Source organism: Lissotriton vulgaris, chromosome 5, assembly GCF_964263255.1.
Source record: "Lissotriton vulgaris chromosome 5, aLisVul1.2, whole genome shotgun sequence".
NCBI classification, from domain to species: Eukaryota; Metazoa; Chordata; class Amphibia; order Caudata; family Salamandridae; genus Lissotriton; species Lissotriton vulgaris.
In genome coordinates this window covers 1,562,794,012-1,562,818,516 of record NC_141693.1, presented here as the reverse complement: position 1 = coordinate 1,562,818,516, position 24,505 = coordinate 1,562,794,012, and the positions used below count along the sequence as shown (strand labels likewise).

The 24,505-nt window shown below is 45.4% G+C and overlaps 1 protein-coding gene across 1 annotated transcript in view; it reads left to right on the top strand.

The window, feature by feature from the left end:
- The window catches only part of METTL3 (methyltransferase 3, N6-adenosine-methyltransferase complex catalytic subunit), a 125,510-nt gene extending 113,048 nt beyond the window's left edge, over positions 1–12,462 (top strand). The window contains exon 11 of the mRNA XM_086923636.1: positions 11,155–12,462. Within this exon, the coding sequence (XP_086779762.1) occupies positions 11,155–11,266 (112 nt within the window). The 3' untranslated portion in view covers positions 11,267–12,462. The remainder of the gene's footprint in view (positions 1–11,154) is intronic.
- Positions 12,463–24,505: the final 12,043 nt, after the last annotated feature.

Genomic DNA, 24,505 nt, shown 5'->3' with positions numbered 1-24,505 from the left:
GCAGCGCTAGAGCCTGAATACGGTGTCATCTGCGTACGCTTCCTGGTGCAAGTTTTTTTTTGGGAGTCTTTGAGTCTTGGGGGGGCTGCGCCGAAATCTGGCAGCCGCCAGTTCCTCACGTATCCGTTTCCCTTCGGCCTCCGCCCCTCGCAGTATCGGTCGTTCTTCAACCCACTGCCATACCTCCTCCGGATGAGTGAAGAAGTGTGTTTTGCCTGCATGAATCACTTTCAGCTTTGCCGGGAAGAGCAGCATATAAGTGATGTGTAGATCCCGTAGCTTCGCCTTCACCGCGTCATAGGAGCGTCGCTGCTTCTGCACCTCCTGGCTGTAGTCAGGGAAAATCATGATATTTGTATTTTCCAGGCAGATCTCTCCCAGCTTTCTAGCTTCATGGAGTATTAGGTCGCGGACTGCAAAGTTGAGGAAACGTGCAATAACCGGCCTCGGCCTCGCCCCCTCCGGTGGTTTCGCCAGGAGTGCCCTATGCGCCCTTTCAATTATAAAGCAGTTCGAGAATGGTGCCTGCGGGAACGTCTGCTTCAGCCAGGATAGTAGAAAGGCCGCCATATCCGTCCCTTCAATCCCCTTTTTAAAGCCCACGAAGCGGAGGTTATTGCGCTGTGCCCTGTTTTCCGCGTCATCCACCTTCCACAGCAGCTGCCGGAGGGACGCCTGGAGTTCCGCCATGTCTCTCTTGAGGGTGGTAAGAGAGTCCTCCGCCTATCCGATCCGAGTTTCCGCCGTAGTTACCCTGTCTGTCAAGTTCCGGAAATCTTGGCGGAGAAGGAGCACCTCCGAACCCACCTCGCCTATTTTACCCTCCAGGGCCGTCCTCAGGTCCTGGATGTCTGTTCGTGACGCCTGTATAGCACTCATCAGCAAGGCGGTGTCCGCGCTTGTGCCTGTGGCGGGTGGGGTCACCTCCTGCGGACGCACTGTCGCATAATTATCTAGAATCTCTTGCCTAGAGGATTTCGCGACCAGGTCTCTCTTCCCCATTTTGCTGTCTGCTGCGCTGTCCCCCTTTCAGACGGGACTTTCTGGCGCTCCTCAGCGTCCTCCTGTAATGCGCTCCAGGGGTGTCAATGCGGCAGGCACTTACGTCGAATCTGTTCTAAGTAAGACCGCCAGCCTTTCTCTGTGTGCAGCCTAGTCACAGGCTCACCGCCTCCAACCACCAGTCCGTCCTGTGTGCCAGTGTACTTGTGTGATCCGCTCCTGTGTAAGGCTCAGGCGTCCCAGGTGGTCCCCCCCCGTCGTTTCCGTCCTTCTCCCGCGGGCTGGACTACTAGTTGCTCTCTGGTCCCCTTCGGTGGGGGCCTGCCCCAGTAGCAGCTATGCATGTGTCTCAGCTCCGTGCCCCATCTCAGCTCGGTTCAGTCACACATTCGCCGATTCAGGGCGTCCTGTGTGCATAAATTGTCGGATTTCGAGGCAGTTCACCGGGAGCTTCGCCGAGGCACGTCTTACTCGGTCATACTGCTGACCACGCCCCCGCAGCTTTTGATACTGTTGACCACATTACCCTGGGTGAGCACCTAAAAGAAGCGGGATTGGAGGGAAATGTTCTCACATGGCTGACCTCCTATCTGAGTGGACGATCTCAGAAAGTTGCGCTCACGCCATGTGAATCCCAACCGAAGCAACTTTGGTGCGGGGTACCTCAGGGCTCAGCACTGAGCCCGTTACTTTTTAACATTTATCTAGCCCCTTTGTTCACTCTGATTGCCAACTGGGGGGTGAAGCTATTTCCTATGCTGACGACACCCAGCTGGTTTTTCCCTACAGAGAGCAGACAGTGGAGGGTTTTAAAAATTTCAAGGGGTGCTTACGCGATATAGCTACATGGATGAATTCTAATAAATTAAAGCTTAACGCGGAAAAAACAGAGGTTATGATTTTTGGGCAAGGTAGGATGCTAGAGTCAGAATTATGGTGGCCAGTGGAAATGGGCACTCCTCCATCCCCGGCTGCCTTTATTCGAAATTTGGGAGTGAAGTGGGAAGCAAATCTGACGTTTTCAGCCCAAATACAACAAGTCTCTACTATCTGCTTTAGTAAGCTAAAAAGAATCTGCGAAAAATGCTGCACCTGCTTCCAGAAGATTGCCGCAAAACAGTTGTACATGCCGCAGTTACATCTAGGCTTGATTATGCCAATGCACTGTATCTTGGCCTCTCAAAATATGCTATCCACCGCCTCCAAATGATTCAAAATGCGGCTGCGAGACTGGTCTGCCGGATTCCTTTCCGACAACATGTCTCTCCGCATTTATACAAACTCCACTGGCTACCAGTGGAAAAAAGAATCATATTTAAGGCTATGACAATGGCCTATCGGGCCTTAAATGGAAACAGATACTTCGGGCAGAAGGAAAGAATCTGCCCCTACCAACAAAACAGGGCGTTAAGCTCTAACTCCTTTAACTGGCTGCAAACTCCGCGCTTTAAGAAAGCACGGCTGGGGGGGAAGAGCTTTCACAGTGAAAACAGCTGTACTGTGGAACAACCTCCCTGCTTCACTCCGAAGCGCCGAGTCAGAACTCTGTTTTAAAAAGGCTTTGAAGACATGGCTCTTCAAGACAGCAGTGGTACAGAACTAATAGTCGCATTTTTGCACTTGACGCCTGTTTTTCCCCCAGTTGTTATTGCGCCGGGACACCCCTGTGTTTGGGGGTAGCTGTCGCGCTTAATAATTTCAGTATTATTATCTGTAGGGTCTGATACTACACAGTTTCAATTACATCCGAGAATTTGAGGACAAAGGCTAGGCATGTTTGTCCCTCATCTAGCATAGAGAGTGTATTATCAGCTACATCGATGTTAGCTCTTTCACAGTATCAGTCCAATCCTGTATGGTGCCTCACTTCCGGCAGTGAATTTTATTTGCATGTTAGTAGCAGGATCACCTGTCCTTCGTTCTCCTTGTGCTAGGGAGGTATTTATGAATTGGCACTCTCCTGCAATTATATGTTTGTGGTCTCCTATGTAGCTAGATGATTTAGTGTGTCAAATGTTTGTGTAAGCGTTTCCATTGATACAGTAGTGAGGAAGGCTGATATCGCAATCCTGATTTTATCAATTTCTCAGATTACAATTTGACAAATTAAAATTTTTAATTTTAATTTTTAATTTGCAAAGTTTTTTTTTTTAAGTAGGATGATTTTTGGTTTAATGTTTGTTTTCCATTTATTTATGGCTGCGCGGTTGCTCTGGAGGGGTTTTGTTTGCCTTTTTTTTTTTTTTACATGCGTATGATTTTTCTCTGTATGTGGGGCCACTGGTGAGGTGAGTATATAAGGAAGCTATTCACAGTCTTCAGGTAAGAGGGGTTGTGCATTCACTACCTGACTACATCTCCTGTCACTACATTCCCTCTGCTACATTACTTGGCATTTTATATCAACTTAGGATTAGACATCCCAGTCTTTTTTTCTTAATTTATTACTGGTACCCGAATTTCAATTAACTAACCTTTGCCATTTACCTATTGTTTGAGGAATATGAGCTGCAGATTGTACACTTTGCATAGATCGCCATCTGGTGTTGGGCTCGGATGATTGCATGCTGTTTTTGTCTTCGGAGAAATCTTGCGGTCACAAGACCGGTGACTCCTCCTTCGGTGTACAGTGCGCATTGGCTTCGGCTCCATCATTAGATTGTTTTTTCCGCCATTAGAGTGCGGATGAAACTTGCTGCGCTCCGGTTCGGAACCGTTTCCAGACCCCTTCGACACGCAATTACTTTCACTGACAGTATTGTTTCGATCGCGTGCCTTCGACGCGCACCTCGAAAGCTTCCATCACTCTTCGACGCCTGCGAACCTCGACGCGGGTCGTTGGGCCTACCCATGCCGATATAGACAGACTTCGATGGAACGGACTCAATTAAAAAAATGGCCACAGTGTGGTGCTAAATTTCCACGCTCGGACCTCCATCCTGTTTGCAATTTGTGCCTTTCTCCAGAACATTGAGAGGACAGTTGTGAGTCCTGCCTTTCATTTAAATCAAAAAAAGACTATCCGGGATGCAGCAAGGCACAGGCTCCATTCCGGACATCTTCAATCCAGGCCCCGATAACCTTCCGGAGCCAGAAGAGATCCTGGACTCCGAAGCAGACTTCTCTGACGCCGATGCCGATGCCGATTATATCACTCCAGCTCAAAGGGACAGGTGTACCGAAACCCTGGCCCCTACCAAGCCCAAAACAATGGCACCGGTAACACCTTTACCATCGGGCTCAGGTTCACACCGTACAAAGACTTTGAACGCCCCGCCTTCGGCACCGAAGGACAGACAAAAGCCATCCGGCTTGAGCCAACCACTCAGCGCTGAAAAACCACCCTCGGCACCGAAGGCACAACCGTCCGAGTTGCCACGCCCTCTTCCGTTGTCACCGAAGAAGCCCTCGATGCCGAAACCTATAAAAGACCCCTCGGCACTGAAAGACTCGGATAAAAAGTCAGCGCCGAAGCAACTCGATAAGGCTTTGGCACCAAAACAGCCAGATAAACCACTGGCACCGAAAAAAACAGATAAAACTTCGTCCCGAAACAAACTGAAAAACCTTCGGCACCGAAGCATATAGAAAAGACTTTAGTGCCATCAAAACACACAGCAACGAAAACCTCAGAACCGAGTAAAGCTGTTGCACCGGACAATGTCCCAAAACACCCAAAATCAGTTCCCAATGAGAATTCTTCAACGCCAAGCAAGTCTGTGGAGTCCGAAGAAACTTTTTTTTCCCAGATCCAAAGCAGACTACTATATTAATCCACCCAAAGACAGGGCATATAGTCACCAAGTTACCTGCAAAGAGGACACCAGATCATTTACCCCAAATTCCAGTTCCTCCAAAGAAAATTCATACAGCTACTAATACTTCGCCTCCACCTTCACCTCCACCACCTGATAACCCTAACTTAATAATTTCACCTCCACACTCTCCAGATTTACAGGATAGTGATGATTCACAGGGGCATGGAGATTTGGATGATGATGTAATGCAATTAAGTCCTGTTAATTCACCACAGGAGCCAGACCCATGGCATGATTATAACACTGATCCTGATATAACAAATGATCCAGATGGCTACCCCTCAAAGCCATCTCCACCAGATGATCATGTAGGGTTTGCACAGCTTATTAACAGAGCAGCTGCATATCATAAAGTCAAACTTCATGCAGACCCTGTAGAGGAGGATTTTTTGCTAGAAACTTTTGCACAACCACAAAAATCTACTCATGTCTTACCTAGGCTAAAAGGCCTTATCAGACATGCTCTTGAGGTGTTTAAAGACCCAGTCAGAGCTAGGGTTCTCAACCCCAGAGTTGATAAAAAACACAAAGCAGCTCCCAGTGAACCTATTTTCATTAAGGGCCAAATTCCCCTAGATTCATTAGTAGTAGCCAATGCACGTAAAAGGGCAAACTCCCAGGGATCAGGTGACACACCACCTCCTGACAAAGAATCTAAACTGTTAGACGCGCCAGGTAAACGTATGGCGTCTCAGGCTGCTAATTCATGCAAAATCGCAAACACATAAGCCCTGCTAGCAAGATATGACAGAGCCCACTATGACTAGCTGGAAAAGCTCATTCAACGTCTTCCAACAGAGTATAAGGACAAAGCTAATGACCTTGTACAAGAAGGGAAATTAATTACTAATACCTCAATAAAATGTGCACTAGATGCAGCAGACACTGCACCACGTGCCATAAATACTAGTGTGTTACTACATAGACACGCATGGCTTAAAGTGTCTGGTTTTAAGCAAGAGGTGCAAAATACAATTCTAAACCAACCATTTGATCAAGAGTACCTTTTGGGACTTGCAGTTGATGCATCTTTAGAAAAATGTAAAAAAGATACAGAAACAGCAAAGTCTATGGGAGCATTACAGTCACTGCCTGCCTTTCGTCGCTCCTTTTACAGAGCAGGTTCCAAAACTAACGCATCAGAACACCAGACATCCTCCTATAAAAGTCCCAACCAAGGCTCTTTTTCTATGGGATACGATAGAGTAGATAACAAAGGTAATAACAACAAGGGTAGAGGCAGAGGTAACAACACCCGCAACTCCCCTAACAACAAACAGTGACTTCCCTACGCTTCCCCACACCTGTCGGGGGATGCATCTCACAGTTCCTGCCTGTCTGGAAATCCATCACAACAGACAGGTGGGTAAGACAAATTATCCAGTAAGATTATAGCCTGGAACTCTTCTACACCCCCAAACATTCCGCCAAGACTGTGCCCAATGTCATTAGATCATCTAACGCTACTCAAACAAGAAGTCTTAGCAATGTTACGAAAAGATGCAATAGAGCCAGTTCCTCTAATTCATCAAGGTACAGGAGTTTACTCGCTTTACTTCCTTACCCCAAAGAAGGACGGTTCTCTAAGACCAATACTGGACCTCAGATAGCTAAACCGTTACATTCATGTAGACCATTTTCACATGGTCACTTTACAACAAGTGCTTTCACTACTGCAGCAAGGCAACTTTCTCTCCACTATAGAGCTAAAAGACGCCTACTTCCACATTCCAATACATCCCTCTCACAGGAAATATCTCAGATTTGTTGTAGGTGGTCAACACTACCAGTTCAAGGTGCTTCCGTTCGGAGTCACCACAGCACCCAGGGTCTTTGCCAAATGCCTCAGTAGTTGCAGCCCATCTCAGAAGACAACAAATTCATGTTTTCCCCTACCTAAACGATTGGCTTATAAAAGCAAACTCCCAAAACAGCTGTGTACAAAACACTCTTCTAACAATTCGGTTGCTTCACAATCTGGGATTCACTGTAAATCTAGCCAAATCCCATCTCCAACCGTCTACAATGCAACAATATCTAGGGGCAACAGTGAACACTAACAGCCAAAGCTTATCCCAATCCCATCAGGATAAAAGCTATACAAACACTAGTTCAAAGATTTCAACCGCAACACACTCTACCAGCAAGAGTGTTCATGCAACTAATAGGAATGATGGCATCATGCATTTTTCTCGTCCCTCGTGCAAAACTACAAATGCGCCCATTACAAAAATGTCTAGCACACCAGTGGAACCAGGCTCAAGGTCAACTAACAGATCTGGTGTTGATAGACTACCGCACCCATCGCTCTCTGCAGTAGTGGAGCACAAAAAACCTTTCCAAAGGCCAGTCGTTCCTCAAGCCACTTCCACAGCTAGTACTTACAACAGATGCATTGCTCACCGGCTGGGGAGCACATCTCAACAACCATACCACTCAAGGGTTATGGACCTCTCAGAAAAACAATTCCACATCAACTATCTGGAATTGTTAGCAATCTCTGTAGCACTAGAATCGTTTCAACCGCAACTCCTCAACAAAGTTGTCTTAATCCGTACAGACAACATGACGGCAATGTATTACATGTATTACATACAAATACCAGGAGGGACACACTCTCTCCAGTTATCCCGTCTAGCACAGAGCATTTGGAGGTGGGCCATTCCGCGAAACATATACCTTCTAGCAGAACATCTACCAGGAGTACACAATCAAAAAGCGGATCTGCTCGATCGTCAAACACAACAGCTCCACGAATGGGAACTTCATCATTCCGTTATTTCGTATGTGGGGACAACCAGACATAGATCTGTTCGCCACACACAAAAACACAAAATGCCAAAACTTTGCATCCTGGTACCCACATCCATTGTCCAAAGGCAATGCGCTATTGATGAACTGGTCAGAAAAATGTGCTTACGCTTTTCCGCCTCTCCCACTCACTCCATTGTTAGTGAGGAAGCTTCAACAGCATTCCCCTACAATGATCCAAGTTGTTCCAACATGGGCAAGACAGCCATGGTTCACAACTCTGTTGCAGCTATCAGTAGTGCCACATCAAAAGCTGCACCTCTCTCCCAAGTTTCTCACTCAGAACCATGGAGAGATAAGACATCCAGATCCCAATCAGCTCAACCTAGCAATCTGGCTCCTGCAATCCTAGAGTTTGGATACCTCAATCTTCCACAAAAATGTATGAATGTTATCAAGAAGCTAGACGCCCTACAACAAGAGCATGCTACGCTGCAAAGTGGAAAAGGTTCGTCATGTATTGCTCTAACAATAATATTGACCCACTAGATGCTTCCATTCAAAACATCATTTGTTATCTTTTGCATTGTAATTAGCATATACATCAATAAGATTACATATAGCTGCTATAGCAGCTTACTTGCAGAACAGACAACATCTGTTGCTTTTCAAAGTTCCAACAATAAAAGCTTTTATGGAAGGGCTTAAAAGAATAATTCCACCAAGAGCTTCACCCGGATGTACGTTGTTACAACGCACGTTGTAACAACGCGTACCTTGCGACTTGCGACGGAGGGCGCGGATTTAGGGTTTTTATAATTTTATATTCCAACACCAGTCCCCGTAACAGTAGGGAAGGTGTTGGAATATAAATTCATAAAATACCTTATCCCACAGCGCCCTCCAGCGCAAGTCGTGGTAACGACTTGCGTTGTAAGGGCCGCGTGGTAAAGGTACCGCGTGCTAAAAACTTCTTGGTAAACGTTGTTTACCTCCACCCTCCCCAGTGTGGAATCTCAATATAGTCCTTACCAGATTATTGGGACCTCCATTTGAACCTCTACACAAATGTGAATTACAATACCTTGCTTGGAAAGTGGCGTTTTTAGTCACCATCACATCTCTCGGGAGAGTGAGTGAACTCCAGGCATTAACCATACAAGAACCATTCTTACAAATTCATCACAACAAAGTGGTTCTTAGAACTAATCCTACTTTTCTACCCAAAGTAGTTTCTGCCTTCCATCTAAACTGCCAGTTGAACTACCAGTATTCTTTCCTCAACCAGACTCCGTGGCAGAAAGAGCGCTACACACTCTTGATGTCAAAAGAGCATTGCTGTATTACATAGAAAGAACGAAACCTTTTAGAAACACTAAACAACTTTTTGTAGCTTTCTCCCTACCTCATAAAGGCAATCCTATATACAAAACAGGAATTGCAAGGTGGATTGTAAAATGTATACAAATATGCCACCTTAAAGCTAAACGCACATTAACCATTCCCCCTAGGGCTCATTCCACACTCAAACTAGTGGCATCTATGGCATTCTTAGGAAACATTCCTCTAGATGACATATGCAAAGCAGCAACTTGGACCACGCCACACACCTTCACAAAACACTATTGTGTAGATGTGCAAGCAAAACAACAAGCTAATGTGTGCCAGGCTGTATTAAAAACACTTTTTCAAACTACTGCAACAGATACAGGTAGCCACCACTGAGGAGATTACTGCTATATAGTCTATGCAAAGTGTACAATCTGCAGCTTATATGCCTCAAACTGAAAATGCTACTTACCAGTATGCATCTGTTCTTGGCATGTAGAGCTGCAGAGTTCTACACGCCCACCCTCCTCCCTGGATACCTCTATCTGATCCAGTATTATCTTAATTAGATACATCACGCATGGACACTTCTCTATTTCTCACTACTCCATCTAACCCTACTGGCAAAACAATCTAACGATGGAGCCGGAGCCCATGCGCACTGTACACTGAAGGAGGAGTCACCGGTCTCGTGACTGCAAGACTTCTCCGAAGACAAAAACAACATACAATCATTCAAGCCCAACACCAGATGGCGATCTATGCAAAGTGTACAACTCTGCAGCTCTACATGCCCAGAACGGATGCATACTGGTAAGTAGCACTTTCCTTATGTAACTTACCTGTGATGGTGTAATACAAGGCAATATAATGGTTATGCTTTTTACTGGGGATGTACTATATGATGTACTATATGAAGCTTATTTGTATATGTTACTTCCTCCATCAGAACAGATTGTAATAATACAAAGTGATCGTGCTTGGGTATTTTCATGTTTATTGCATGTGTATATTTTACATTTACATGATGTGCATTGTAGTACTTGAGGTAGGAATTTTGATTTATTTTTCTTATTTGGGGGGAGGGGGATAAAGTGTTGGAGTGTCTGAATCAAGGATCATTTGTCATGTGGGTAGCCTATTCTTCCCATTGTTTCAGTTAGTTGACAAGCAGCACACCTGCAATATTTTATTATAAAGTGGACTTCTAGCAGGAAATTTGCATTTTAAGAAGGCATGCTTAGGAAAGAAAACTGTTTGAAATGTAGAGAATTATCATTGGAAAGTATTTGTTTTGTTATCAGAGAACTTTCTGAAAGGAGAAAAGTGGCCCGCTGTAGACCTAGTCTACCTGTGCATAGCTGTGCAACTAATGAACTGATGTATTCTCATTCAGATTGCATCAGGCTCCTGGTGAGTTTCTGTGGAAACTTTGTTAATGTCCATTAGTTTCCTTTGAATGATTAGTAATAAACATTTGGTTTAGCTAAGTTTCTGGTTGGTGCTTATTAGTTCCTGTTCAGTCAACATCAATATGTATGTGCATTTACCAAATTCTGGAATAATTTGGATCTGGCTGTACAACTTTCTACTCCTTTCGTACCTTACTCTAATTGACTCCTGATATTGTATTGCTTCATTTGTGTGTCTTTTGTTTACATAGTGCTTAGGGACCAAGCAATTGAGCATTATACAACAATCGTAAATACATATAACCAGCAAATTAGGAGTGTCGGGTTAATCAGGTCAATCAATTTCCTTTCATGCTACAAATCTTCTTCTTCATTCCCAGTTCCCTCGTGGCTGTTATGTAGTGGTTCCTATATGCCCAAGACATTTAGTTATTCTGTAACTAATTTTGGAGCCAGGTTGGGGGGGATTTTTTTCATAAGGGTGCCTTACTTCTGTAATGACAGAGATTGGCTAATACTTTATGGGAAATGCAACCTAGAAGTGTATTCGTATTGGTTTTGAATTCTTTGTCAAAGGTTCCTACAAACTTATTTTGTTCCTGGCAACTTTTATCCCTACCACTGGTTATGAATGAGAGCTCCATGCTCACAGAATCCCAGTACTGATGTAATGAAAAAGGATGTGCATGTGTGCCTTTTTTGTGTGGTGAGATCTGATCTCAAGGTACCTCCTGGTAGCATCTGACGTTGAGATAACAAGAATTTTCATACCTGTAATCATGATGCTAGTCCTGTCTGTTAATGTTTTTTTAAAAGTCTCATTTCCTTTTTTTCTCTTGCAGGATCACCCTTGGGAATCAGCTGGATGGAATCCACCTACTAGATCCGGGAGTTGTTGCGAGGTTCAAAGAGTGCTATCCAGACGGGGTTATTGGCAAGCCTAAAAACATGTAGATTAGACTGTCATCAACCCCTTTCTTTTGGTCTTGGCAGGGGGAGTTGTGAAAAGAGGAAGCTAAAGGGTCCTTCTCCATATGCAAGTACCTGTACGTGTGCTCAGCCCAACGTGTGCTTCCTCCACCTGCTGTATTCAGACCACAAAATTAGAGAATTATGTGACCAAAGCCGAGAAACCATAGGAAATTTCCATACTATGAATGTGTATTCTTTAAGTCCAGTTTCCACTATGTGGCTAATGTAGGGATGACAAGAATAGACAGTCTTCTTCAAGCCTGAGAACCTAAAGATGATTTCAGTGCAGTCCCCCCAATACCATTAGCTCTGTACTAAAAATTAAATTTGTGGTAATTCCTAGACACCAGGTGGTGCACAGTATCTAATAGGTCAGCCTTGCCACCTTAATGAAGCGATAAATCTATGAGAAACAGTGGTGCACTTTTACCAGTATCGCTCATTGGAATAACTGGAGAAGGATATATTCAATCCCATCATGGGTGTCCACCAGACTCAACACACTGTAAATAGAGCTGCCAATGTTGTACCTCCTGCTGACTCAATCAGCACGGCTGCTAACATGTGTTAGGAATTGATACTGTAGTTCTAAACCCTTTTCTCAAGCCTTACTCCATTTCATCTGCTCTGAGAGCGAGTCATTATTAAATTACATTTTGAGGGATCTTAGTGGGTAAACATATCATCATGATACTGTCAGTTTTTTGAAGAACAACCAAGGAATAACGAGAATGGGCAAGACTGTAGACATCTGGGCCCCTTCATCCGAGAGTTTATCATGTCAAATGAACCTTTCCTGCTTTGCTTGTTGACATCAAGGACCCAATATTCATCTGGCACTGCTCTGGTGTTTACCCTTATTTAAAGCATATCACCCACATAGTAATGTATTCAATGACCCATGAAAACAATGCTGTGGATGAGAAAGTGTATAACCTGGACTGTGGCTGAAAGAGTCCTACACTATTGGGAATGCAGGACAACAGAAATATAAGGACTATTTGAGATGTATATGCTCATCCCCTCCACCCTAATGTGAACATATTGTTTTACACATGGGAAAAAAACTATGTTGAGGGTTATTTTGCTGTATGCTAAAATGTGAAGTATTTGTACATTTGGTTCTTCTATTTTTTTGTATAAATCATTTTTTAATTAAAAAAACAAGTTGGAGTCCCTGTGGAACTAAATGCCTTTTTTAAAAGTTATGTGAGATTTGCCTGATTCACCCCTTTCTTACACACTGGAGAAAGATTAACCAGAGCACCCCTTTACTCTGTGTTATTGTATGCAACCTGTGTTTTCTAAATTGTGGTTCAAGGTAAATAAAAGCCCTTGAGAAACTGCTGTAGAACAAACACGTATTCCTTAGGAAAGGTTGCTGGAGCTGAGATGATGGACAAAGAGTCACTTTGTCAGGGAGAATAAACATAAGCATGAGGGATATGTTTTTGGAAGAGGAGTACCCATCAAGAGAAGGGGACTTGCTAAGAAACCGCGTTAAAAGTAACTTATCACTTGAAGGGCTGTGAACACTTGTGAGAACCTTGTCTTTGGGTCCTTGTTAACTCAACTCAACGTACCTCAGAGGTTTCACAGCTCAGGTTTTCTACTGTACGTAAAGTGTAAGGCAGTCCTTTTGATCTGCTCTTTAAGAACCTTTATTTTCAAGCCCTTTGTCTTCCTAGAAGCCATTTCAACCTTATTTTCAAAGAGGGGAAGCCATTGCCATTTCTTTTGCTGTTCTTGAGAAGAATGTATTCAAGAAGCTCTTGTAGAAAAAAAACATACTTTGAAGATCTGCAAACCCAGAGCATTTCTGGTCTGTACATCAATGAATCAATCAGGGGTTTGTAAAGCGTGGCTACTCACTCGCGAGGATCTCAAGGCGCTTAACCCATAATCCAAAGAAATACATAACCTGTCACACTTTTTTGGCAAAGACTCTTAACGATTGTCAATGAAGACTGGCTTTAACTTTAAAGAAAGACTAGTCGACACCCAGCTCTGATTCTGGTCTCGCAAAATGCAAACTAGACTTGACAAGCACCAAAATGAAGTCTTTAGGGTTTTGCCCCTTTTCTTTAAATCCTAGATTACTTGTCTGTTACCTGGTTTTCTGACAGAAAAGCCTACATTAGTTACACTGTTGTTGAAAACTTCATTTCTTGCACCTCGAATTCACAAGTAACCTTCTAAAAAGTCAGTCTCCTGTCACTCATGTCATCTTAGAAGTTTAAATTGCCGGTGGCTTCCTAGTTGCCTGCAATTTGGCCTACATATCGTCAGATTATATGTCATCAGCTGTTGCCTCCATGGCTGCTGACTACAGTCTTCCTTCTTCAATCACTTTTAAGTCCACTGTGTCACTTCTGAAATCCTGTCTTCTTTTTGCATCACTGCCCACATTGGATTTGTGCTCATCAACAGCTGCTTCAGCATTGGAGCTGATTTTGTACTGTCGATAACCTCCACCCGTTAGTAAAATATTATACGTTTGGACTGCTGAATGTCTCGTCAGCTAACCAGCTGTGATATGCCGCACTATCTTTGAAATAATAATAGCTTTCAGCCTCTCCTGTGGTGGCTATGCTTCCACTGCTAATGTTGCTGGTTTCCCCTGTTAAGATCTCTCCACGGCCGGCGACTTAGCTTCTACAGTAGGCTGCTTCCACTTAGGAGGGGGAGAAGGATGATGATGACCAAGAAGTAACCACCACCCTACTTCTACCTCTAATTTTGTGTTCAGAACTACTCTGATTAAGATTATTTCTTCCTCGCCTTTGAATACACAGGGACGGTTCATGCTACCAGTACCCAGACCTTGGAAATGACAGACATTATGACATGCCTCCTTATTCTCCGATGTTCGAGGTGCTAGTTGATTCTCTAAGCGCATTGCAGACTATGATATTGGGTATCAGCAAATGTCAACCCAACAGACTTTACCTCCTCTGCCCATAATTTCCCAGCCAACTTTGCAACACCTATTTAACCATCTGGTATCACTACAGCCTCCGCAACCAGCAGCCCTTGTTCCTGTGGCCTCCTCAACCGGTGCCCATCAACTTCAGCAAGGTAAAAGAGATGATAGATACTACTGTTCATGTCACAAATGCTTCTACCATCCCTGGTGTAACAAGAGAGAGATGGTAAGGAGGATGAAAAAGAAGGGAAATATAAGAAAGACTATGTTAATGCTCAATCAGCTGAGTGAGCCTGACTTGACCAGAAAAGGGATGCTTCTCGGCTGCCTGATGATGCCCGTCAAGCTTCGGCTTCTAAAGACTCACCTGCTTATGAAGACAGATGTTTTTAGAGCATTCAGAGAAACTGTGCTCTCCTTTTCATTTTCAGGAGAATGCCAGAAAGGGGGGTCAAGGTCAACCCTTTCTTGGATCATCTGCAGGTAGAGGTTCTCTCCCAAAATAAGAAACCTAGCCTCCGCATCTGTTAACCTGGCCACATTAGAAAAGAAACATAAACCACCTACCTCTCCACCCTATCTGTCTACTCACCCAGTTCAAGATTGAATCTGTCATTTTGGCCACCAGTCAGCTTTGTTCCAGGAATCTTTCCTTCCTTTCCACCACACCATCCGAGTTGTAGGAACGAAAGTAGGGAAAGGTGGCTGCGTGATTTGATGTCAGTAGATACTACTGGTAGCAGAAATACGTATGCAAATTTTCTTTTAACACACTACAAGAGGAATATTGAATTTAAGCGCAAACGATTGTCAAAGAGAGCCGCAAACCTAACCTCCCTATATAGGCACTTCCATAGACTCTGCTTCAACTAGCTACCCCACACAAGTAATGCTGCTGCCCCGTCTTAGATATGGATGGCTCTGTGATATATTAGTTACATTTGAAGTGCATGGACAACTAACTTGCCCTTTGATTTCAGAAAACATCCCAGGTAACCATGTTGATGAGACTTTCTAGTGATTTAGACAGATGGTGACGTTCACCAAAGCAGCATGTATGATACTCAAAGGTGTCAGACACACCACATGGTTACGGACTCCAGGGTGTGGTAAGAATTTTCTGCCATTCTGCTTGTACACTCATAATCCACTCCAGAGACAGCAAAGAGGCCAACGTAACAGATCTGGAAAAAGAACAGGACTTCTCAATTACAGGACCAAAACAAGCAAGCCTGAGTCTCCCAACTTTTCGGTGAACCACCCAGGGGAACTGTACTCCATAAAAACATGCTTAAACCTCGCCCATCTGCCATATGGCAACTCAGTCGGCGGCTTTGAAAGGAGCATTTGTATCATGCTGGCAACAGTACTTTCATTCTCTTACACCTACTAACAAAGTAAGTACATTTTCAAGCAGCAGACTGAAAATCCACTTTGTAGCTGGCTGAATTTAATGTTTTTTTCTTCATTACAAACCGTGTTCCTGTGTAGATTTAGACTACCAGCCTCATGCAAGAATCCTATTTGCAGTTCGATTAAAGCTTGTCTAAGATGTATGCTGACACAGGATGTTTCTCTGGTTCAGCTCCTCTTGTACTGTACCACAGCAGCTGTACAGGCATACAAGTATTTTCCAAATATTTAAGCCACTACCTCTTTAAAACTATGTAGACCTTTATACTCTTCACACTAGGATGTGCGGCTTGTGTGTGGGCAAAGTGCACTCTTTTCAAAAGCTTGTATTCATAGCATGTGTTGTCTGAAGATACACATGCTATGCATACTCCTGCCATCTAGTAAATGGCCCGGACTCTGTAAGTTGTTTTTCCGCGAGGACGTTTGATGATCGGCGTTGTGCGTTGTTTCAACTCCCTCTCGAGGTATTTTGCGTGTTCAATGGCTCCTTTGTTAAAAAGTTTTTTTCACGCCATCAGGCTCAGATGGACTGGGTCGCTGTGCAGCATTTTACGCCCATGCGGCCTATGATCATGAAAGAACGCAACTGGAGATCCAGTAGACAATACCTACGGATTATAGGAGCCGGGACTGATTACCCAGCACCGAGTACACAGTTACACACCTGTTGAAAATGACCATCTCCAGGTAGTCGACCCCTGTGTAAAGAAAATCTTACACTCACAGCCATCACCCCCACCACGATGAGCCACAGCCCTTGGGCTCAGGCTGACACCGTTAGCAAGCCTCTGAGTCTGGAAGAGATGAGAACGTTCTCGATCCCAATCAGGCAAATGGGCAACAGCACAAGGACGGTTCTGGCACTTCGCCAGTACCGAAGCATAAGTTGATGTCGACTGACCCATCAGTACGTAGGCATTAATTGGCACCAACTGAGACACCGGCAAAAAAGCATAAGACTGCAACGGCACAGACTTCGGACCCAAAGGATGCCAAGCAGGCTGTGGCCCCAAGAAATTAATTGTGTACTCTTTATTTCCTCATACCAAAGAAAGACTGATCACTATTGCCCATACTGGACCTGCAATCACTCAATCGCTACATACTATCCGAATACTTTTATATGGTCACATTGCAAGATCTAATACCACTACTACTAGAGAGTGACTTCATGACTGCATTAGACCTGAAAGACGCTTGCTTCCACATTCCAATCCACCTAGCACACCGCAAATACCTATAGTCTGTGGTAAGTGGACGTCATTATCAATTCAAGGTGCTACCTTTCGGGGTGACAACAGCCCCAAGGGTGTTCATAATATGCTTAGCGGTAGTAGCTACAGTAGGAAGAGAAAACATACATGTCTTTCCATATCTCAACGATTGGCTGTTCAAAAGTCCAAACAAATCCAAATGTCTAATAGACACTCAAAACACAATAGACCTACTTCACCATTTGGGTTTCACTATCAATGCACAGAAATTGCATCTCCAACCACTCCAGGTACAACATTACCTAGGAGCAATACTTAATTCCGTATCCGGGGCAGCTTACCACAATTCACAAAGAGTTCTCAACCTCCAGAACCAACTGGTTCTTTTTTAGCCTTATCGTCACCTACCATTCAAAACAGTGATGCACCTACTGTGGATGATCACATCATGCATAGCGATTGTACCACATGCAAGACTACACATGCGACCTCTCCAAGAGTGTTTAGCATTGCAATGGTCACAAGCGGGGGTAACATTGAAGATCTAGTGTTGGTTTTACCTATGGTCCATTAGGCAGTGCAATGGGAGGATACCTCAAACGTACTGAAGGGAAGAGCCTTCAAGGACCCAATCCTGTAGGTAAAAATCGCAACCGATGCATCACTTATGGAGTGGGGTGCTCATAGGAAGGACATTGTGGTTCAGGGACACTGGACCTCACAACAAAGACTATGCACATTAACATGCTGGAGCTTCTAGCCATCTACATCGCTCTCAAAGCATTCCTGACAAACATTACAGGGAAACTGTCCTCCGACGAACAGACAATATGATTGCAATGTATTACATCTATAAGCAAGAAGAGGCCCATTTCACACAACTGTCACAACTAACGCAGACCATATGGAAATGGGCAAACAAACACAACATTCTCGTCCTGGCACAATAAATACCATTGCAGGAAAACTCCACTGTAGGCCTGCTCAGCAGGACACAGCAGCAAGTTCACAAGTGGAAAATACACACTCCATTACTGGAACAATACTTCCACTTGTAGGGAACCCCTGTAATAGACCTATTCACCACCGCCGCAGAAAACTGAAAATGCCAAAGCCTCGCATCCATATACCCACACGCACTATCCAAAGGGAACGCTCTATGGATAAACTGATCAGGAACATAACAATAACATAATAACATCAAGCTCGGTTTCGCCCTATAGCCTACTGGCGCCGGCTGTGGACGACAGTAAGAAAGGACTCCTGAGGCGGAAAGCCGGGAGAGCGTTTTTTTAAGAATTTGTAAATACTTGTCTGATTCTGTGCATTTTAAAACCTACCTGAAACATCCTAGAACAGCGGGCTCACGCTGCAACGACAACCACTCCCCCTGATCGCCATTTCCCGAGAGCGAGGTGCGTCACCTGACACGCCCCCTCGGTTGGCCACGCCCCCTCGCCACTCGCCTATATAGTGCGCGCTGACTCTGAGGCTTGACAGTAAGAAAGGACTCCTGAGGCGGAAAGCCGGGAGAGCGTTTTTTTAAGAATTTGTAAATACTTGTCTGATTCTGTGCATTTTAAAACCTACCTGAAACATCCTAGAACAGCGGGCTCACGCTGCAACGACAACCACTCCCCCTGATCGCCATTTCCCGAGAGCGAGGTGCGTCACCTGACACGCCCCCTCGGTTGGCCACGCCCCCTCGCCACTCGCCTATATAGTGCGCGCTGACTCTGAGGCTTGACAGTAAGAAAGGACTCCTGAGGCGGAAAGCCGGGAGAGCGTTTTTTTAAGAATTTGTAAATACTTGTCTGATTCTGTGCATTTTAAAACCTACCTGAAACATCCTAGAACAGCGGGCTCACGCTGCAACGACAACCACTCCCCCTGATCGCCATTTCCCGAGAGCGAGGTGCGTCACCTGACACGCCCCCTCGGTTGGCCACGCCCCCTCGCCACTCGCCTATATAGTGCGCGCTGACTCTGAGGCTTGACAGTAAGAAAGGACTCCTGAGGCGGAAAGCCGGGAGAGCGTTTTTTTAAGAATTTGTAAATACTTGTCTGATTCTGTGCATTTTAAAACCTACCTGAAACATCCTAGAACAGCGGGCTCACGCTGCAACGACAACCACTCCCCCTGATCGCCATTTCCCGAGAGCGAGGTGCGTCACCTGACACGCCCCCTCGGTTGGCCACGCCCCCTCGCCACTCGCCTATATAGTGCGCGCTGACTCTGAGGCTTGACAGTAAGATAGGACTCCTGAGGCGAAAAGCCGGGAGAGCGTTTTTTTTTTAAGAATTTGTAAATACTTGTCTGATTCTGTGCATTTTAAAACCTACCTGAAACATCCTAGAACAGCGGGCTCACGCTGCAACGACAACCACTCCCCCTGATCGCCATTTCCCGAGAGCGAGGTGCGTCACCTGACACGCCCCCTCGGTTGGCCACGCCCCCTCGCCACTCGCCTATATAGTGCGCGCTGACTCTGAGGCTTGACAGTAAGAAAGGACTCCTGAGGCGGAAAGCCGGGAGAGCGTTTTTTTAAGAATTTGTAAATACTTGTCTGATTCTGTGCATTTTAAAACCTACCTGAAACATCCTAGAACAGCGGGCTCACGCTGCAACGACAACCACTCCCCCTGATCGCCATTTCCCGAGAGCGAGGTGCGTCACCTGACACGCCCCCTCGGTTGGCCACGCCCCCTCGCCACTCGCCTATATAGTGCGCGCTGACTCTGAGGCTTGACAGTAAGAAAGGACTCCTGAGGCGGAAAGCCGGGAGAGCGTTTTTTTAAGAATTTGTAAATACTTGTCTGATTCTGTGCATTTTAAAACCTACCTGAAACATCCTAGAACAGCGGGCTCACGCTGCAACGACAACCACTCCCCCTGATCGCCATTTCCCGAGAGCGAGGTGCGTCACCTGACACGCCCCCTCGGTTGGCCACGCCCCCTCGCCACTCGCCTATATAGTGCGCGCTGACTCTGAGGCTTGACAGTAAGAAAGGACTCCTGAGGCGGAAAGCCGGGAGAGCGTTTTTTTAAGAATTTGTAAATACTTGTCTGATTCTGTGCATTTTAAAACCTACCTGAAACATCCTAGAACAGCGGGCTCACGCTGCAACGACAACCACTCCCCCTGATCGCCATTTCCCGAGAGCGAGGTGTGTCACCTGACACGCCCCCTCGGTTGGCCACGCCCCTTCCAACGCTCCGAGCAATCAGCATAAACTATGTGCCTAGGCAGGAAGCGCAGCGGACGAGCGCAGCGGGCGCGACGATTGCGCGCTGAAGGCGCGCTTAAGGCAAGCTCGTCTGCGCTCGTCCGCGAGCGTCCGGGACCAGGGGCCAAGGACCCTGCAGGCCACTATACTTATACTTCTGCTGAACTACAAGCACTGCGCCCAACCGCCACGACGTGTCCATCAGTCCCTCATAACGCGGCGAAACGTATTTCTCACTTAGGAATAGGCAACCCCGCCACCCTCACAAATGCACCCGCTCCTGAGTACTCTATGCGCACGACCACACCTTGCTCTACCTCCACGTTCAAGTGTATATATCTCAATACCCGCTCCATGATTAAGCACCAATCAGATATCTTTCTGCTACTTATGGACAAACAACCTGACATGTTGCTACTGACAGAGACCTGGCTCACCCCGGACTCACTACCGGACATCTTAGCTGCCCTACCTGCAGATTACTACATACTATCAGCACTCCGCCCTGGTGGAAAAACTGGGGGAGGAGCAGCTATAATTGTCAATAAAAAATTCCAACTCAGACAGCTCCCCTCGCTGCCTTTACCTAATACTGAAAACATAGTCGCCAAATTAGATAGCCCCAATGGCTCACTAGTATTGGTCCTACTATATCGCCCTCCCCAAACCATGGCCACATTCCCTTCTACTCTAGCTCAGCTACTGGCACCATTGGTCACTAACAACCCCAAACTACTACTGGTTGGGGACTTAAACTTCTGGTTCGACAACTTATTACTGGACCCCCAGGCTGCAGAGATGAGTGAACTCCTCTGTGATCTCAACCTGACACAACACATCCATACTGAGACTCATCAGAAGGGCCACAGCCTCGACCAAATCTGGTCTCTGAACCTGCCTCTACCCGAATTAGACATAATACCTTGCTGCTGGTCTGATCACCACAGCATAAGTTTCTCCTTTCAGTTAGTTAAGACAACCCACTTCAAGCTACAATCCAGCAAAACCATCAGGAAATGGTCCTCTATGGATATGCCAGCTTTTCTCAACTTCTTGGGTAACTCCCTTCCCCCTGACAGCACTAATGTGGAGGAGGCCGATGGTCGGTTTAATGAATGGCTTACTGCAGCGATTAACATCTACGCCCCTCCCACGCATCTCAGCTGCTCTAGGAGTCCGGACGCACATAAATGGTTTACACCTGAACTAAAAAAAATGAAACTAGAAGTGAGGCAAAAGGAAAGAACCTGGCGCTCCCAGTACTGCCCACTGGCCAAGGCCACATACTGCTCAGCCAGGAAGACTTACCAAAAAACTCTACAAAACCATAAAACAACCTACTACTCTACTAAAATTCTAAACTCCACCAACAAGTCAAAAGAAATTTTCAGGATAGTGAACGACCTCTGCAATGACGATAGAACTTCCCCCCCGGTAGTTCCCTCACAAGCGTTATGCAATTCCCTGAATGATTTCTTTCGAGACAAGATCTTAATGATTAAGCCGAACATTTCCACACTTCCAGCTAGCGCCCCAGTGGATGACATCTTTCTTAACCCCTTAACTTTACACTCTTTTCCCCTTATTGATTTGAAAACTTTCCTGGCATTATTGTCCAGAGTCAAATCAGGATCTCCTACGGATGTCTGTCCCCCCCAAATTATGAAAGAAATTGGTCGAGCTATGCCCAACAGCATGATACCCCTGCTCAACGATTCTCTTACTTCAGGAACAGTACCTAGCAGCTTCAAACAGGCCTTATTGATTCCCCTCACCAAGAAGCCTGGTATCGATCCGCTAGACCTCACGAACTATCGGCCCATATCCTTGCTGCCTTTCCTATCGAAAATGCTGGAGGCGCATGTCACCAACTGCCTCTCTAACTTCGTGGAGGAAACGGGATATCTCCAACCCAACCAAGCAGGTTTCCGGCCTGGTCACTCCACTGAGGCTGTAATTTTGGCCGTCCAGAACACCTTGAGGTCCAACGCTGACAACAATCTACACCAAGCCCTAGTACTCCTTGACTTGTCCGCTGCATTCGACACGGTTGACTATTCCATTCTGATCAACCGTGTCGAACAGGCGGGTCTCAGAGACTCCGCCCTAGCCTGGTTGAAATCGTTCATCTCTGAACGTACCCAGTCTGTCCGCTTGGGCTCCTTCTCTGCCACCAAAGTCAAGTCCTTCTGTGGGGTGCCCCAGGGCTCGTCACTATCACCCTTGTTATTCAACCTGTACATGCGGCCCCTTCTCTTTGCCCTGAGAAAGCACAAAGTCACTGCATACAATTATGCAGATGACTTACAGCTCGTCTTTGTTCTCAACTCCCCTAACGCGGTGGAGGACTTTCAAGCCACGATAACTCTTATCCAGAGCTGGATGTCCTCAAATCACCTCAAACTAAACCCAGGGAAAACTGAGCTGATCCTGCCCGGCAAGAGCGAAATCAGCTGGAGCCCTAACTTCTGGCCGTCTGATATGGGCCTCCCCCCCAAGAAATCTCTCACTGTAAAAAGTCTGGGGATAACCATCAACGAGGACCTTTCGTTAAAATCTCAAATTGGAACCGTGGTCTCTTCTGGATTTTTCCAACTTAGGAAAATCAGGAAAATCGCCCATTTTCTCACTCCCTCCGCCTTAATCCAGGTAGTCATGGCCCTGGTCCTCTCCCACATTGACTTCTCAAACAGCCTTTACCTAGGCCTACCCGTAGGTCAACTCAAAAGACTGCAGTACTTGCAGAATCAGGCCGCTAGGCTGATTTGCAAAGTTCCCAAATGGGAATCAATTAAACCAGGCCTAGAGAGCCTGCACTGGCTACCCGTGGCTCAAAGAGCCGAATTCAAAGCCGGGTGCATTATCTTTAAGGCTCTGCAAGGCAAGGGACCTCTATTCATCAGACAGCTGATTGGTAGATATGCTCCCTCACGGAACCTAAGATCTGCCTACAAAGACCTTCTTGAAGTTCCTCGCTTTAAGAAAAAACGACAAGGTGGCAGTAGTTTCCATTTCCTAGCAGCCACCCTATGGAATTCTCTGCCACTAGCCCTTAGACAGAGTAAAGATCTCCTCGCCTTCAGAAAGGCATTCAAGACTCATCCTTTTACAAAAGCTTACTTAAAATAACGCGTCCGGCAGATTCACCCCTTGTTATGTTTTTTATCTTTCCAGCGCCAAGAAGCCCTTGGGCGTACGTGCGCTTTATAAATTTTTTAATAACATAACATAACATAATAACAGGAATATTTGCTTACGCTTTTCCTTCTCTCCCACTCATTCTATACGTGGTCCGGAAACTCAGACAGACTTTGATTACCTTACTACTAATTGCTCCCACATGGCTCGACAGCCATGGTGGACACCAGTACTTGAGTTATACCCAGAACCTCACAAGAAACTACCCAACTATCCAAACCTTCTCACAGCAGGGTCAGGGTATGACATCCCAATGCACAACAGCTCAATCTTGTGATCTGGCACCTGAGGTCATAGAGTTTGGATACTTAAATCTCCCTTCAGAATGTATGTCTTTTCTAAGTAAGGCCAAGCACAAGGGCTTGCTACCCAGCAACATGGAAACATTTCGTTCACTACTGAGCATCCTTAAACGTCAATCCACCAATAGAACAACAACTAGTCTATTACTTTTTAAACTTGCAAAAGGCACATTTGGCATATGCCTCAATACACTTGCATGTAGCAGCCATTGCAGCCTACCTACAAACGGGAAGCACCAATCGCTTTTCTGTATTCCTGTCATCAAAGCCTTCATGGAAGGATTAAAAAGAGTCATTCCACCACGTACACCTCCAGGATCTGCGTGGAATCTAATCATTCTTCTAACACGCATTATGGGGCCACCATTTGAACCACTTCATAATTGTCAAATACAATTTGTAACATGGAAGGTGACTTTCCTAGTAGCAATATCCTCTCTACAAAGGGTTAGCGAAATACATGAGCTCACTGTGGAAGAATCATACTTTCAAGTGTTCCCAGACAAAGTGTGTTTACTTATGAACCCAAAGTTCTTACCTAAAGCTATACCTCCTTACCATTTAAATCATACTCTAGAGTTACCTGTTTTCTTTCCAAAACCAGAGACAGTCACAGAGCGTGGCTTACATTCACTTGTTGTTAAACAGACATTTCTGTACTAGTTGGAACATACATAACCCTTCAGGAGAACACCACAACTATTTGATTATTTTTCAAATCCTCATAAAGGAAAGGCTATTTCAAAAGCAGGAATAGTCAGATGGATTGTCAAATGTATCCAAATGTTTTATGCTAAAGCAAAACTAACATTAGCAACTATGCTAAGGTCTCATTCAGCAAGAAAGAAAGGAGCGACCCTGGCTTTTGGGGAACTATCCCTCTTAGTGACATTTACAAAGCAGAAACATGGATAAACCCACATACAATTACAAAATA